This window comes from Periplaneta americana, chromosome 5 (genome assembly GCF_040183065.1).
Source record: "Periplaneta americana isolate PAMFEO1 chromosome 5, P.americana_PAMFEO1_priV1, whole genome shotgun sequence".
In the NCBI taxonomy this organism is placed as follows: domain Eukaryota; kingdom Metazoa; phylum Arthropoda; class Insecta; order Blattodea; family Blattidae; genus Periplaneta; species Periplaneta americana.
The window spans coordinates 43,276,541-43,289,962 of record NC_091121.1 but is presented as its reverse complement, the minus strand read 5'-3'; the positions used below and the strand labels follow the sequence as shown (position 1 = coordinate 43,289,962).

General features: G+C 34.9%; 1 protein-coding gene across 9 annotated transcripts in view; it reads right to left on the bottom strand.

The window, feature by feature from the left end:
* Window positions 1-13,422, bottom strand: part of Dscam4 (Down syndrome cell adhesion molecule 4) — an 888,085-nt gene that overhangs the window by 15,023 nt on the left and 859,640 nt on the right. For 3 of the 9 annotated variants that reach the window (XR_011332025.1, XM_069825522.1, XM_069825524.1), the window contains exons 31-34: window positions 9,740-9,895; window positions 4,163-4,332; window positions 3,039-3,111; window positions 614-781 (exon numbers count right to left, since the gene is read on the bottom strand). Coding sequence is in view for 8 of the 9 variants with exons in the window: in XM_069825522.1 (XP_069681623.1) it covers window positions 614-781; window positions 3,039-3,111; window positions 4,163-4,332; window positions 9,740-9,895 (567 nt within the window). In the remaining variant the exon portion in view is untranslated. The remainder of the gene's footprint in view (window positions 1-613; window positions 782-3,038; window positions 3,112-4,162; window positions 4,333-9,739; window positions 9,896-13,422) is intronic. The other 6 variants (XM_069825527.1, XM_069825530.1, XM_069825523.1 and 3 more) reach the window with 5 other exon arrangements.

Below are 13,422 nucleotides of genomic sequence, written 5' to 3'. Positions count from 1 at the left end.
TTGAGAAGCTTTTGTCGTCTAGTCTTCTGTCAAAAAATCTGAAAGTTAGAATTTATAAAACAGTTATATTACCGATTGTTCTGTATGGTTGTGAAACTTGGACTCTCACTTTCAAAGAGGTACAGAGATTAAGGGTGTTTGAGAATAAGGTTCTTAGGAAAATATTTGGGGCTAAGAGGGATGAAGTTACAGGAGAATGGAGGAAGTTACACAACGCAGAGCTGCATGCATTGTATACTTCACCTGACATAATTAGGAACATAAAATCCAGACGTTTGAGATGGGCAGGACATGTAGCACGTATGGGCGAATCCAGAAATGCATATAGAATGTTAGTTGGGAGGCCGGAGGGAAAAAGACCTTTGGGGAGGCCGAGACGTAGATGGGAGGATAATATTAAAATGGATTTGAGGGAGGTAGGATATGATGGTAGAGACTGGATTAATCTTGCTCAGGATAGGAACCAATGGCGGGCTTATGTGAGGGCGGCAATGAACCTACGGGTTCCTTAAAAGCCAGTAAGTAAGTAAGTAATGGTTTCATGACAACATTTTGTTAAATTATATTTTGAAAGAGAATAAAGCGAGTTTCATAATTATGTTGATGTACTCACCTCTGGCCATCCTGTGCCTGAAGGAGACAAGCTCCTGGCTAGCGGCCACTTGTCCTCCTGGGATTTCTCCCTCAGAGTCACTGCCCAGTGTATCGTACTCTGAAATAGGCAGGTGCAGAGTTAAAATCTTCTTAACTTCCGAATCAGTGCTCCCCAGGTTGTCCGACTCTGAAACAACGTGGAGTCGGAATCAGGAAGTGCCCCTCCCACTTCTCCCTTGGATTTTAACTTAGGAGACTGGGAGAAGTTGATAAGCCGAGTCTGAGAAAATTTGGAATACCGGTATTTATCTTGCATCTGAATTCCAGAACATAACACTTGGTATAAATAAAAGCGTTTTCTTTGCAACACAGATGTCCCAGAAACTATGCACACGAAAATTCTCTTTTCATGAATTCAATCTTGCTCGAAAAATTCATAATTAATAAAATTACATTAATAACTTCTTACGAAACTTTTATTTCATGAGATTATATTTTGAAAACGAAAACGACCGTGTTATAACTATTCTTATAATTGTTGCTTAACGTACTGTATTATATCTCTTTAATTTTTTAATGAAGTACTGTCACTCAGTTCAAACGACTTGACTTTTGTAGGGAATTCTTTTCTTGACTATTTGATCTGTGGAAGTTTCAAGAGTCGAAGCTTGATTTTTCAGTAAAGTTTCAATAGTCAGAGTTGAGTTTTTTTAGTTGCAAGACTTCCAAACCAAATTCTACTAGGTGAACAATATAAAGCAGAACAGGTTTCACGACTCTTAGCTGGCTGGCTATGCGTGTGGAGGTGGGGGACTCAAGGCCGCGCAAGTTCTGCTCTATACTGTTCATCCAGTATAATGAGCAAGAGCACATCACACTGCTATTTTACATGGATTATTGAAAATGGGGCAAGTCAACAATTAATAATATATGAGTCAGAATCACAGAAATATATTTCAATTTAAATACGTATATGTTTTTAAAAACAGGAGAAGAGTTCGGGGTAGAAAAAGATATCAGATGATAGACGACATTAAGGTTATATGTACGTGAACGACCATAAATATTATCAGAAAATGCAGGCTCTAAATTTCCAAAATTTTATAAAGAAATGAACTCACAATTGGACAAAAATTACAAGGTACCAGAAGAAGACTTATTAGAACTTAAATATCTGATAAGAGTATAAAAAAAATATTACTAATAATATTTTTCAAACCAGTTTTATCAAAGTATGAAAAAAAATTCTGCAGTTACATCATTTGGTAACCATAGCATTGTTATGGTCTCTCTGACATCTTTAATATTTTTCCTGCATGTAATAAACACTTATTTTGAAAAGTAGACTACTCTCAGACATGTAGAGTTGTTTATTTCAATACAATTAAGTTTTTATTTGTCCTTTACAAAATATATTAAAATTTACATAATGTTTTATGACCTAATATTTCTATTTTCAAAGAAATGAGCATTATTGTAGTCTACCTTTTGCATAAATGCATGTTAAATCAGTGTACAAAATTTCAGAATTCTTTCTCTAATGGTTGTGGAGTTATGAAATAATTTGTGTGAAAATTTTCAAATTTTGGAAAATTTAATTTGAAGTAAAAAGTGAATTCTAAAAAACTATTATTAGTAACCATTTTAATACTTTCATCAGATATTTAAGTTCTAATAAGACTTGTGGTACCATGTAATTTTTGTCCAATTGTGAGTTCATTTCTTTATAAAATTTTAGAAATTTAGAGCCTGCATTTTCTGATAATACTTGTGGTCGTTCATGTACATATACCCTTAAGATATATGGATCACATGAGGAAACAAAGAGGAAGGCTGAAAATAGGAAAGACTGGAGGAAGCTGGGTTTGCAGTGAAAGACCTGCCCTTGGGCAGAACACTAAATGAAATGTTTTTAAAACACATATATGTATTTAAATTGAAATAATATTTTCTTAATACCGGTACTAACTTATATATTATTAATTGTTGACTTGTCCCATTTTCAATAATCCATGTAAAATAGCAGTGTGATGTGCTTCATTTGCTCAATATAGTGTTATGGAACTTTGGGTAAGTAGGCTATAGGAAGTAAAACAGTTAAAAATACAGCAACATCACAACACTTTCTCTTTACTTCATATACCAGTAGTGAAAAAATGGTAAAAATGAAAAACATTACATTTTATTGACTGCATCTCAGTAAGACGGAAAATCCTATTCAACATAGTGTCATATGAATGCATTTGTCAACTTAAATGCAAAGCAAATGCATAAGCAAACTGATACATAGCCTACTATTTGAGAACAAATTTTCTTATTATTTTACAGCATTCGGGATGGTTTAAATGTCATTCTACTTATGGCATTGTTATCAATTTTATTGTTGTAGAAATTGATATATATTTTTAAATATTCTATAAATAAAAATATATAACTAATAGTACCTTGACTTTCAGAGTGGGGATCTCTCAGTCTTCCACCTTTTCTTCTAACTTTTGTGTACTCTGGTTCTTTCTGCTGAAAAATAAAAATACATTTAATGTATGCATGTACAATATTTTGTGTAAAATCTTTGACAAGTCACACTATTGGACTGATTAAGCCAAGATATTCCTTAGACGTGCACGTGAATTGACATTTCAAAATTTGAATTTCAGAATTAAAAACTGTCAGTTTTTATTGGTTAACTAGGCGATTGTTATATTTATTGTATACATTAACACACCCAGCACACTGCATGCGTGGATTTTAATTCAGCCAGAATCAAAAGTAAGTGACTTCTGCTTCTTTAGACCAACACTAAACGGCTAATGACTAATTTATAACATAGGAAAAAATAAAACACTTTAACTTAAAACATAATGCAGCATGTATCAAGCTGTAACTAGCAGGAGCCTCAAAGTTACTTCATAACATTCTATGAAAATAGAATGAATTGTAGAACATAAGGATTTCAATTTTAAGCTTACAATTGCATTGTACAAGTCTTATGTTGGATCATGCCTGAATAGTTGTTCTCATCTGGCCATATTTGTAAAAGTGCGTGATAAAAATTTGTAAAATTCAAGGCTAAAGCAGATCTTATAACCTTTGAATGAACAACTTTGTTTGCCAGTAAAATCATTTTAGATATTGGCATCATATACATGAGTCAAGACATAAAATAAGTTCACTTTTGCATTGTGTCTAGTTTCACAAATTTTCCTGTTCCTTCCTTTCAGTCTAATTTTTCACGGTTGATTTTCACTCACAGAAAATTCGTAAGTGCCTGTGTGTTTCTCATTTTGAAATCTCTTACACTGATTTTCACGGAAGGCTGCCATTTCCTTATTCTGAAGACACTCGGGTTATAGTAGTAAGAGACACTGCCACGATTATGGCACGATGGTGGAATAAATTAGTTGGTGAGAATTAATTATTCGGAGAAGACCTGCCCCATTGCCGCTTTGTCCACCACAAACCTCACAGGATAAGCTGGGATCGAACCCTGGCATCTGTGGTGAGAGGCCATCGTCTGACCGACTAAGCCACGGCCGGGCCACATTATGCAAGTACCGGTACTACTCACATGTCTAAATTTATAACTCTCTGCTCCTGCTGGTTTAGGGTCATGATAGACAAAGGAACCCCTCACTGAATGATATGGTCCACTATATACATTTCCACTGTAGGTGCTTTCACTATATGGAGGTTTGGAGAGCTGGAATGTGGCGTAGGGACAGATGTCCTCGATGTAGTCTGTAACATAAATATAATTCCATATGTTAACAAAATATTGTATGTTACCATGAAAAGTTACAAATATTTTAGGCATTTACTGAGAATGTTAGTGTAAGACCGTATGGAAAACATGTAAGAACTATAAATAAAAGATGACAGCGGTTTCACAGAATCCTGATGTTTGCGTGAATACGTCTTCGTTTTATTGTTTTGTATTTTATTGTTACTGTTGATCATTAGGGATTCATTCATTCATAGTGTTCTGCCCTAGGGCAAACCCAGCTTTCTCCAGTCTTTCCTATTTTCTGCCTTCCTCTTTGTTTCCTCATATGATTCATATATCTTAATGTCGTCTATCATCTGATATCTTCTTCTGCTCCGAACTTCTCTCCTGTTCATCATTCTTCCGGTAGGCTACATCCTTGTGTAGTAATTTCTCCATAGCTAGTGATCCAGACAATTTCTTTTTCTCTGCCAGATCAGTTTCAGCATCGTTTTTTTCACCCACTCTTTCTAGCACAGTTTCATTTCTTATTCTGTCTGTCTATTCAACATGCTCCATTATATTCACATTTCAAATTCTTCTAATTGTTTATTTTCACTTCGTCTTAATATCCATGTTTCTGCTCCAAACAATCAATGCCACACTCCACACAAAACACTTCACTAATCTCTTCCTTAGTTCTTTTTCCAGAGGTCCGCAGAAGATGCTCGTTTTTCTATTAAAAGCTTTCTTTGTCATTGCTATCCTTCTTTTGATATGTTTTTCTAGTATAAATATTGTATTTGATTTTGATTACTGGGCATATGATTGAGTTTTTCTTTTGTAAATAAAATATAAACAATTAAGGTATTTCCTTAGAGGATAGACCATGAAATGTGATGAATAAGTGTTGTGCTTCCAGCAGATTTTTTAGATATAATTTGCAAATTTTACACTATGCATTACCGGTACTATTTGTTTTATGATATAAATATATTCTACACTCTTACGCTTTTTAAATCACATTACTATGCATTTTATTCAATAAATAACTTCGAAAATTAAGTTATACTTCGAAATTATTCGCATTAACTTCTGGTTAAGTAACAATAACCAATATCATTAATAATGATCCTAATCACACATGCACACAAATTCGCACATATTTAGATGCAGACCTAATCATGGGGAGGGAAGCATGGCGACCAGATTTTTTAGGCCTTTATAAAAATAAAAATATACGTACGTAGAAGGAAAGATCTATGCCTTCTGGCAAAAGAAGTAAACCTAATTGATTATACCGCAATTATCTTAAATTCAATCTTAATATACCGGTATATAAAATTTCTGGTAAGGAGAAAGGTAATTTAACCCCAATAGGTAATCTATAAGTACACTTCTGCAAATATTTGATTTGGGGAAGTTTTAAGAATCGAAGCTTGATTTTTCAGTTAGTTAACAGAGCTTTTTTTAGTTGCAAGAATTTGAATACAAATTCATTTATTTATATTAAGCGCAGTATACTGTTATTTTGCATGGATTATTGAAAGTGGGACAGGTCAACAATTAATATATGTTAGCATCACGGAAATATTATTTCAATTTAAATATGCAGGCTATCACATGTTTTTAAATGTTACGTAATTTTGGGCAAATACAGACTATAGGGTCCTGCACTGTGGCGTCGTGGTCTAAGGCATCCTGCCCAAGACTCGCGTTACTGAATGCACACTGGTTCGAGTCCTCACAGGGGAAGAAGTTTTCTCATGAAATTTCGGCCAGTGTATGGGACTGGTGCCCACCCAGCATCATGATATACTTGGGGAGCTACGGTAGATAGCAAAAAATCTGGTTTTGCAAACCAGCTATAACAGCTGGGGAGATCATCGTGCTAACCACACGATATCTCAATACTGGTTGGATGATCGTCCACCTCTGCTTCGGCATGTGGACGTGAGGCCAGCAGCTGGCTGGTCGGTCTTGGCCCTTCATGGGCTGTAGCGCCATGGATTTTATTTTTATGGACTATAGGAAATAAAATGGTTAAAATTACAGCAACATCACATTTTATCTTTACTTCACATAGTGAAAAATAGGAAAATTAGAAAATATTACACTTTACTGACTGCACCTTAGAGAGACAGATGGGGTCATGGATTTCCTCTATTGATCTAATCCTTCCGGCCACACCATGACCCTGGGGTTTACTCAGTCTCTAACAGAAATGAGTTGGCTACCACAGGGGTATTTCCTTGTGGGTAAAGATAACGAGCATGTACTGCCATTAATACTGATTGTCTGTACAGACAGATGACATAAATATTTGTATATGAAGTAAGTTATTATATTTCTGTGCACATTGCTTGGTCTTGTTGATGTCCTTTGCTAGTTACGGTTATATTGGTTTATAGTATCTGAAATATTGAACATAGTTCATATACGATGGTGAATGTATGCAGACAATGCTAGTTACTTATTAGATAAGGCTCGTCGCTTATTTACTTGCAAGTAAATTATCCACCACTCACTAGATGGCAGCACACATATGTTTTGACATGTTCAGCATCTAGAGGAGACTTCTTAAACTTCGTGTTATGCTAAAAATGTTAGATTTGATGATCAATTAATTTTATCTCGAACAAAGACGTATTCACGTCAAAAACATCTCCTCCATTTCTTTACGTAGTATGAGAGGGTAATATATGAAGTCATTAAAGATCAGGATATTTTAGAAATTGCAGAAACTTCGGACAAAATTGTTTGCATAAAAATAAATACACAATTTAGTTTACAAGAACGAGGTTTTCAATTGTCCCATTTCAGTTGCCTTGGCAATATTTATTTAAAAACATAACAAATTTTATTTAAGCCTTTTTTATACAAGTTATTGCATTTTTTTTTCGCAAACTTATTCTTCGAAACAACATTTTTGTCTCAGCAGACACGGATTGGTCTTATTCACTGTCATTACGAATACAATGAAAAATATAAATTTTAAAATTCTAAATGGTTTAGCTGTAAGGTGAATGCCAGTAAATTTCAATGGCGAATCTTCATCTCACAAAATGCTCTCCTTTTTTATGTGTTCAATGTACCTGCATGAGGTCACCGAAGAAGAAGAAGAAGAAGCCGACGAAGAAGATAAACAACTAGTGGTCTGGAGAAAGTTGGGGAGAGATGATACCTGTACATTATATTTGCCAGCAATTCTACGAGCTGACACCAGATTTTATTATGTCTATCTGTATAAGAATGCTTTAAAAAACGACTTCATTGTAGAATACTGTTTGTAGATATTTTATTTCTCTTTAAGAATTCAAGTTGAAATAGCATGTTATGCTACATTTATTATTACTTATTCTGACGATGCCATGAATTTTATTGTAATTCCTAAGGCTAATAAATATCCTATCTTATCATCTATCATTCATTCACGCAAATAACCTAGCAGTAGATACAGCATTGTTAACATAATCGATTAATAAGAAGATGTAAGTTCTATCATCTGTATTCTTTTCGGAATATTGTAGTAACATTTAGAGAGATCAGTTCTGTGACAGAAAATTTATTTCTGTAGACCAAAAGCCTTAAAACAAGATATATGATGGAAATATTGTCAGAGCTTTAAGTTCATGAAATGAGTGAAAACTTCAAATAAGGAACGTGCAATGCGAAGAGAATTTTGAGAAAGATGCAAATGAGTTAGTATCGGTACTCAATAATAACATAAGGAATTCTTAGAAGACTTCTATAACTGTATCTATTTCTGGATTTAAGGTTATTTAAAAGTTTTCCTTTGTCGCCTATCAAATGCTGAAGAACTGAAACGATAATTTATTCGGGAAATGTGGAACATTTCGCATAATTTTCTTTGAAAGCTATACAGAACTTTGAAAAGAGGTCATTAATGACTGAAGAAGAAAATGGCTGTCATTTGTGAATTTTATATATTGTTCACTTTTTACATAAACAAATCCCATTTTCTTTCGTGAATGAAATTGTATTTTTATTTAGTATGCAAACTTTATTTAGGATGGCGAAAAAGGAAGAACATGAAAGCTAAAAATGAGGGTCATTGAACAATTTTGAGGTACATTTTCTTCCTCGTTCTTGTTACATGTTTTAACATTCCGGTACTTTTTTATTTAAACTACGGTACTACATGTCTTGAATTATTATTGACTACAAAACAGTTTTCTTAATGAATTTGTACTTTTGCTATTCCTAATATATGCCATAATGTCCTTATCTTTCAATACTGTTTCAAAAGGACTCTTTTTCAGTTGATAAACACTCATTGAACATGCAATTACAAAATTATCTTCGGTGACTCGAACAATAAAATTATAATATCAACCAACACAGCTGAACTGATGCTACATAGAGCTAGAAACTGATGCTTTCCTAAACAAAAAGAGACGCTAACCATAGCACTACTAAATTAAAAAAAATAAGCAATCACATATCCAGATTAAGAAGATATTTAAATTGAACAATGCTTCCAATACTAGGTACTTAGTGAACATTTAAAACCAGACTACAGAACTGAACAATCTATCAACTTGTGAAAGCGAAATTGACTATTAAATCTGTATCCTAGGGGGCAGCACTGGCATCCCAATATCAGAAACTGAAATGCAGGTAATTCTCACAAAAATGAGGGAATAATGCTAGACAGAAAAAAAAAGTTGAACAGATACTGTTCCTCGTGGGACATTTTTAAATATCTCGAATATCTGAAAAATATCTTAATTTTTTTTAAAAGTTTTCACACTTTTGAACAACCCAAATGTAATTTCATACCAGTACCGGTACGCATAATTTTACAAATGTTGCATAACTGTTACAGAGTATGTTTTTTTTATTGTACTGAAAATGCTTTTCTTTAAATGAGGCGTTCAAAGCTAAAGTGGATCAAGTCATAAATTTTCATAAATTGAGTTTAATTCATTTTCTGATTATCTGAAGTTGGATCTTTTCCGAGCAGTAATGGATCAAGTCCTAATTCCAAGCATTCGCCGGTAGGTGATACCAGTCACTTTTGGCTCAGATTATTTGTTCACGAAGTTCTGAGCCATAGTGGATCAAGACACCAAAGCGTTGCATCAATTAACATCACAATTTATTGTTTATATTTTATAAATCTAGAATTTGAGAATAGAGCAATAAAATTATTGCTAGTGAAATTAGATAATCCACTAGAGCAAGTTATCTATTATCTCAAAACTACGTCTCTTGGACTTGATCCACTTTAGCTCTGAACGCCTCAAATGTTGTTGTTTAATGCTCGGCATCTGGCAATGAAGCCATTAGCACTCTTGCTCTTGATTAGAACTATTCTAAACTCGAAATATTTATATAGAGAAACATTAAATGTGAATCAGATGGCTAATAAAATATCAATAATGTAACATATTTTATCTTCGTTATGTAAATTGATACCTGCGGAGTCTGTCTTGTAGCTTGCGGAGTCAATGCTAAGGGCCTGCTGTCCACTACCCACTCTCACTGCTAAGTATTGCTGGTCCCTGTTCTGTTGATTCTGCATTTGAGCCACTGACGGAGACTCACCCATGTGAGCGTCCTGGCTTTGTGACTCTGTGAGCAAATGTTAAAATAAATAGGTATGTTTTAAAGAAATACATAATGCAATGCAAATACTAGTCAGTAAGTTCACATTGAAAATTCTCCCTCTAAGTTCAATAATACAATTGGAAAGTATTTGCTGGCATCTGAAAAACAGGGTGCATTTTATACGTTGATACTGAGTTTATGAATGGGTCAAAGTTTCATGGGCTGCTGTGAACACTGAGACTGTGATTAAATCATAAAGAAGGTAATGTGATATTAGTAATGACTGGATGGCACAGACGACAATTTGTTGTATGAGGACTCAGATTCTGATTTATAAGAAGTTTTAAGTGACTCTTCACTTAGCTCTGGAGATGAATTTCGGGTTTTGACGAAAAATATTAAAATGTATCTTTTTCTAGTTACATTAGGTACCAGTACTGGTATTTGATGAAAGTAGATCTACATATTACTTTATATTTGAAATACTGCAAACTCAATATAACATTCAGTGATAAAGCTTTTCCCTAAAAAAAGTGTACAAAAAAAAAGTATATGCCAGCAAATACGGTAATTAATAAATTTGTTAATTTCCATTATCTTCCTGTTGAAGATTGTGAAGTTGTCCAATACTCCAGTATTTCTGGACTTATGAGAGAGATAGTGTACAAGACATTAACCTAACCGTTAAGTCTCATAAATGAAGAGAAATTGAATGAATTTATTAATATAATCACCTGAAAGTCTGTGGAAGTACAGTAGCGTGCAAATTAATCCGAACACGACATATTTTTACATTTTCTGTCATTGTTGGCCTCACAGCTGCTCATACCGCTTTAATTGACATCTGTAGTACGTGTAATTCCATTGTTGAAGGTCTGTCATTATTTTTTATAATATGTGACATTTTGCCTGTCGTTTTGTACTTATAAGCATTTCAGTTGTGTTGAAGACTTAATACTGCAATCCTGTGTATATTCTGTCGTCTTCACAAATGGATACAACTCCACGAAAACGGTCTAAAATTATAATATTAGCAGAGCATTCTTGTATGACACAGAGGCAAATTGCTGCAGAATGTCACATCGGTTTGGCTACTGTTAATTCGATCATAAAACGATACAGGGAGACTGGATCCATCACACCCCAGAAAAAAGGAAACTGTGGCCGGAAAAGGAAGACTTCACCTGCAGATGATTGTTTAATTGTCAGGAAAAGTAAATTAAATCCTAGACTAACTGCTGTCGACTTAACCCGCGAGTTAATGGCTACCACTGGGGCGAATATTCACGTCACAACAGTGCGGCGTAGGCTTTTGGAAGTTGGACGAAGGGCTCGTAAGCCTATTAAGAAGCAACTGCTAACCCCTGTTATGTGCAAAAAAAAAAAAAACGCTTAATGTGGGCAAAATTACATCAACACTGGACAGTGAATGACTGGAAGAATGTACTTTTTTCCGATGAGTCTCATTTCGAGGTCCACGGCCACCGTGTTTCTTACGGAAAGGATCCGAAAAGTAACAGCAGCTCATCGCCAACAAGCACCCAAATACCCCCCTAAAGTAATGTTTTGGGGTTGTTTTACACATGAAGGGCCTGGAGCATTAACACCTATCAAGGGAATGATGAATTCTGACAAATATATTCACTTATTGGAAACCAGAATCGTACCCCAGCTGCAAAAATCATTTCCGGATGACAGAGGTGTGTTCCAACAAGACCTGGCACCATGCCATACGTCTCGAAAAACTACAGAATTCTTCAACAAGAAGAATATTCAGGTACTCCCCTGGCCAGGCAACTCACCCGACATCAACCCTATTGAGAACTTGTGGTCAATTTGCAAAAGAAGAATGCAAAAAATGGATTGTTCTACAAAGAAGATGATTTCTGCCCCCATTGGTGTATGGTTTCGCGATGAAGAAATGAAGAATATTTGTGGGAAATTAGTGGAATCCATGCCAAATCGTCTCAGAACTGTTATTAGGAACAAGGGAGGCCACATAGATTACTGAGGTATGTCTTAGATCCTTTTTTTTATCCCGTTTGAGTGTTTTTGCATAAGTAATTACGTTGTTCGGATTAATTTGCACGCTACTGTATATGACTATCAAATTATATTATCCTGATCCATCGCTTTGGAATAGTGGTCAGCATGTGTGATTGCGAAACTAGCAGGCCCAGAATCGCATTCTGATTGGGACAAGTTGTCTTCTGGTTGAAGTTTTTCAGGGGTTATCCTTCAACCCATTATGCACAAATGCTGGGTAACTTTTGGTGCTGGACCCTGGGCTCATTTCGCCATCCTATCATACGGAGCTAATAAAATCCGACGTAATGGCTGTCCCTAGCTCAGAACAGGATTCTTAATCATAATCGCCAAAAGTAGATACAAGCGCAAATGGCTACATGTCAATATACACGGTGTTATAAAAAAATTATCCAACAATTTCATCAAAAGATATCGGGAAAGTATGAAAGCAGATGGACATCACTTTGAACAACTTCTGTAACACAGGTTAGTACTTATTATATAATAAAAATATAATTGTGTGCATGGTATTATTAATCAAAGTTATATGAGTAAAAATATGCAGAATGTTACAGATCGATAATGACGCAGTCAACACCAGCCATGCAAGTATGTTTGTTGCTCATGTTCCTGGCTGGGAGTCAGGTGATCGCTCTGTATTTGCACAAACATGGCGATATTTTTGCATTGATTTTAGTAAAACAGCTTCAAAGTCTTCAAACCACACTTAGACAGAACATTTATTACACTTATGTTGTTGTCTAATGCCTTGCATTTGGCAATGAAGCCATTAGCAGTGTTACACTTATGTTCAAAACAAGGAAATTAAACAAATATTTTCTGTCTTCTGTTTAAATCATTATGTATGCAAATACTTATTACATCATTTATTCTAGGTGTTTCTTTTGGTAACAATAACATGTCAATATCAATGTCTCTGTTACTATACCCCTTTATACGAAGCTTGTTCGGAAAGTAAGTACAGTACCTACCTACCATTCGGCCATTGAAAAAGCATGAGAAATTATTTAAAAAAATTGTATTTTTTATCTGCCTAAACCACATTTCTACCTATTTTCCACCATTAAGTTACTGAGGTATTTATCATAACAGGGCACAAGTTTCTGTATCACTTCTTCATATAATCGGACCATCTATAAGAATCCACTTCTGCACTCTTCCTGTGATATCATTATTGCTGAAGAAATGCTGGCCAGCAACGAACTTCTTCAGATGCAGAAACAGATGAAAGTCGGTCGGCACTAAGTCTGCACTGTAATCTGCCTTGAGGCAACAATAGAATCAAAACTCCTTTCCTGTCCCAAAAAAACTGTGCACATCAACTTGTGGGTTGAAATTGTCTGCTTGAATTTCTGATTTTAGGGAAGTGAGGTAGCCTCCACTCCATGAACTGGTATTGAATCATATGGAACGCCTATGTCTCGTTACCTTAACTCTATGATTCAAGAATCCTACACCTTGCTTACTGTGTCATATACGAGAAAGATTAACGCACTGGCAGC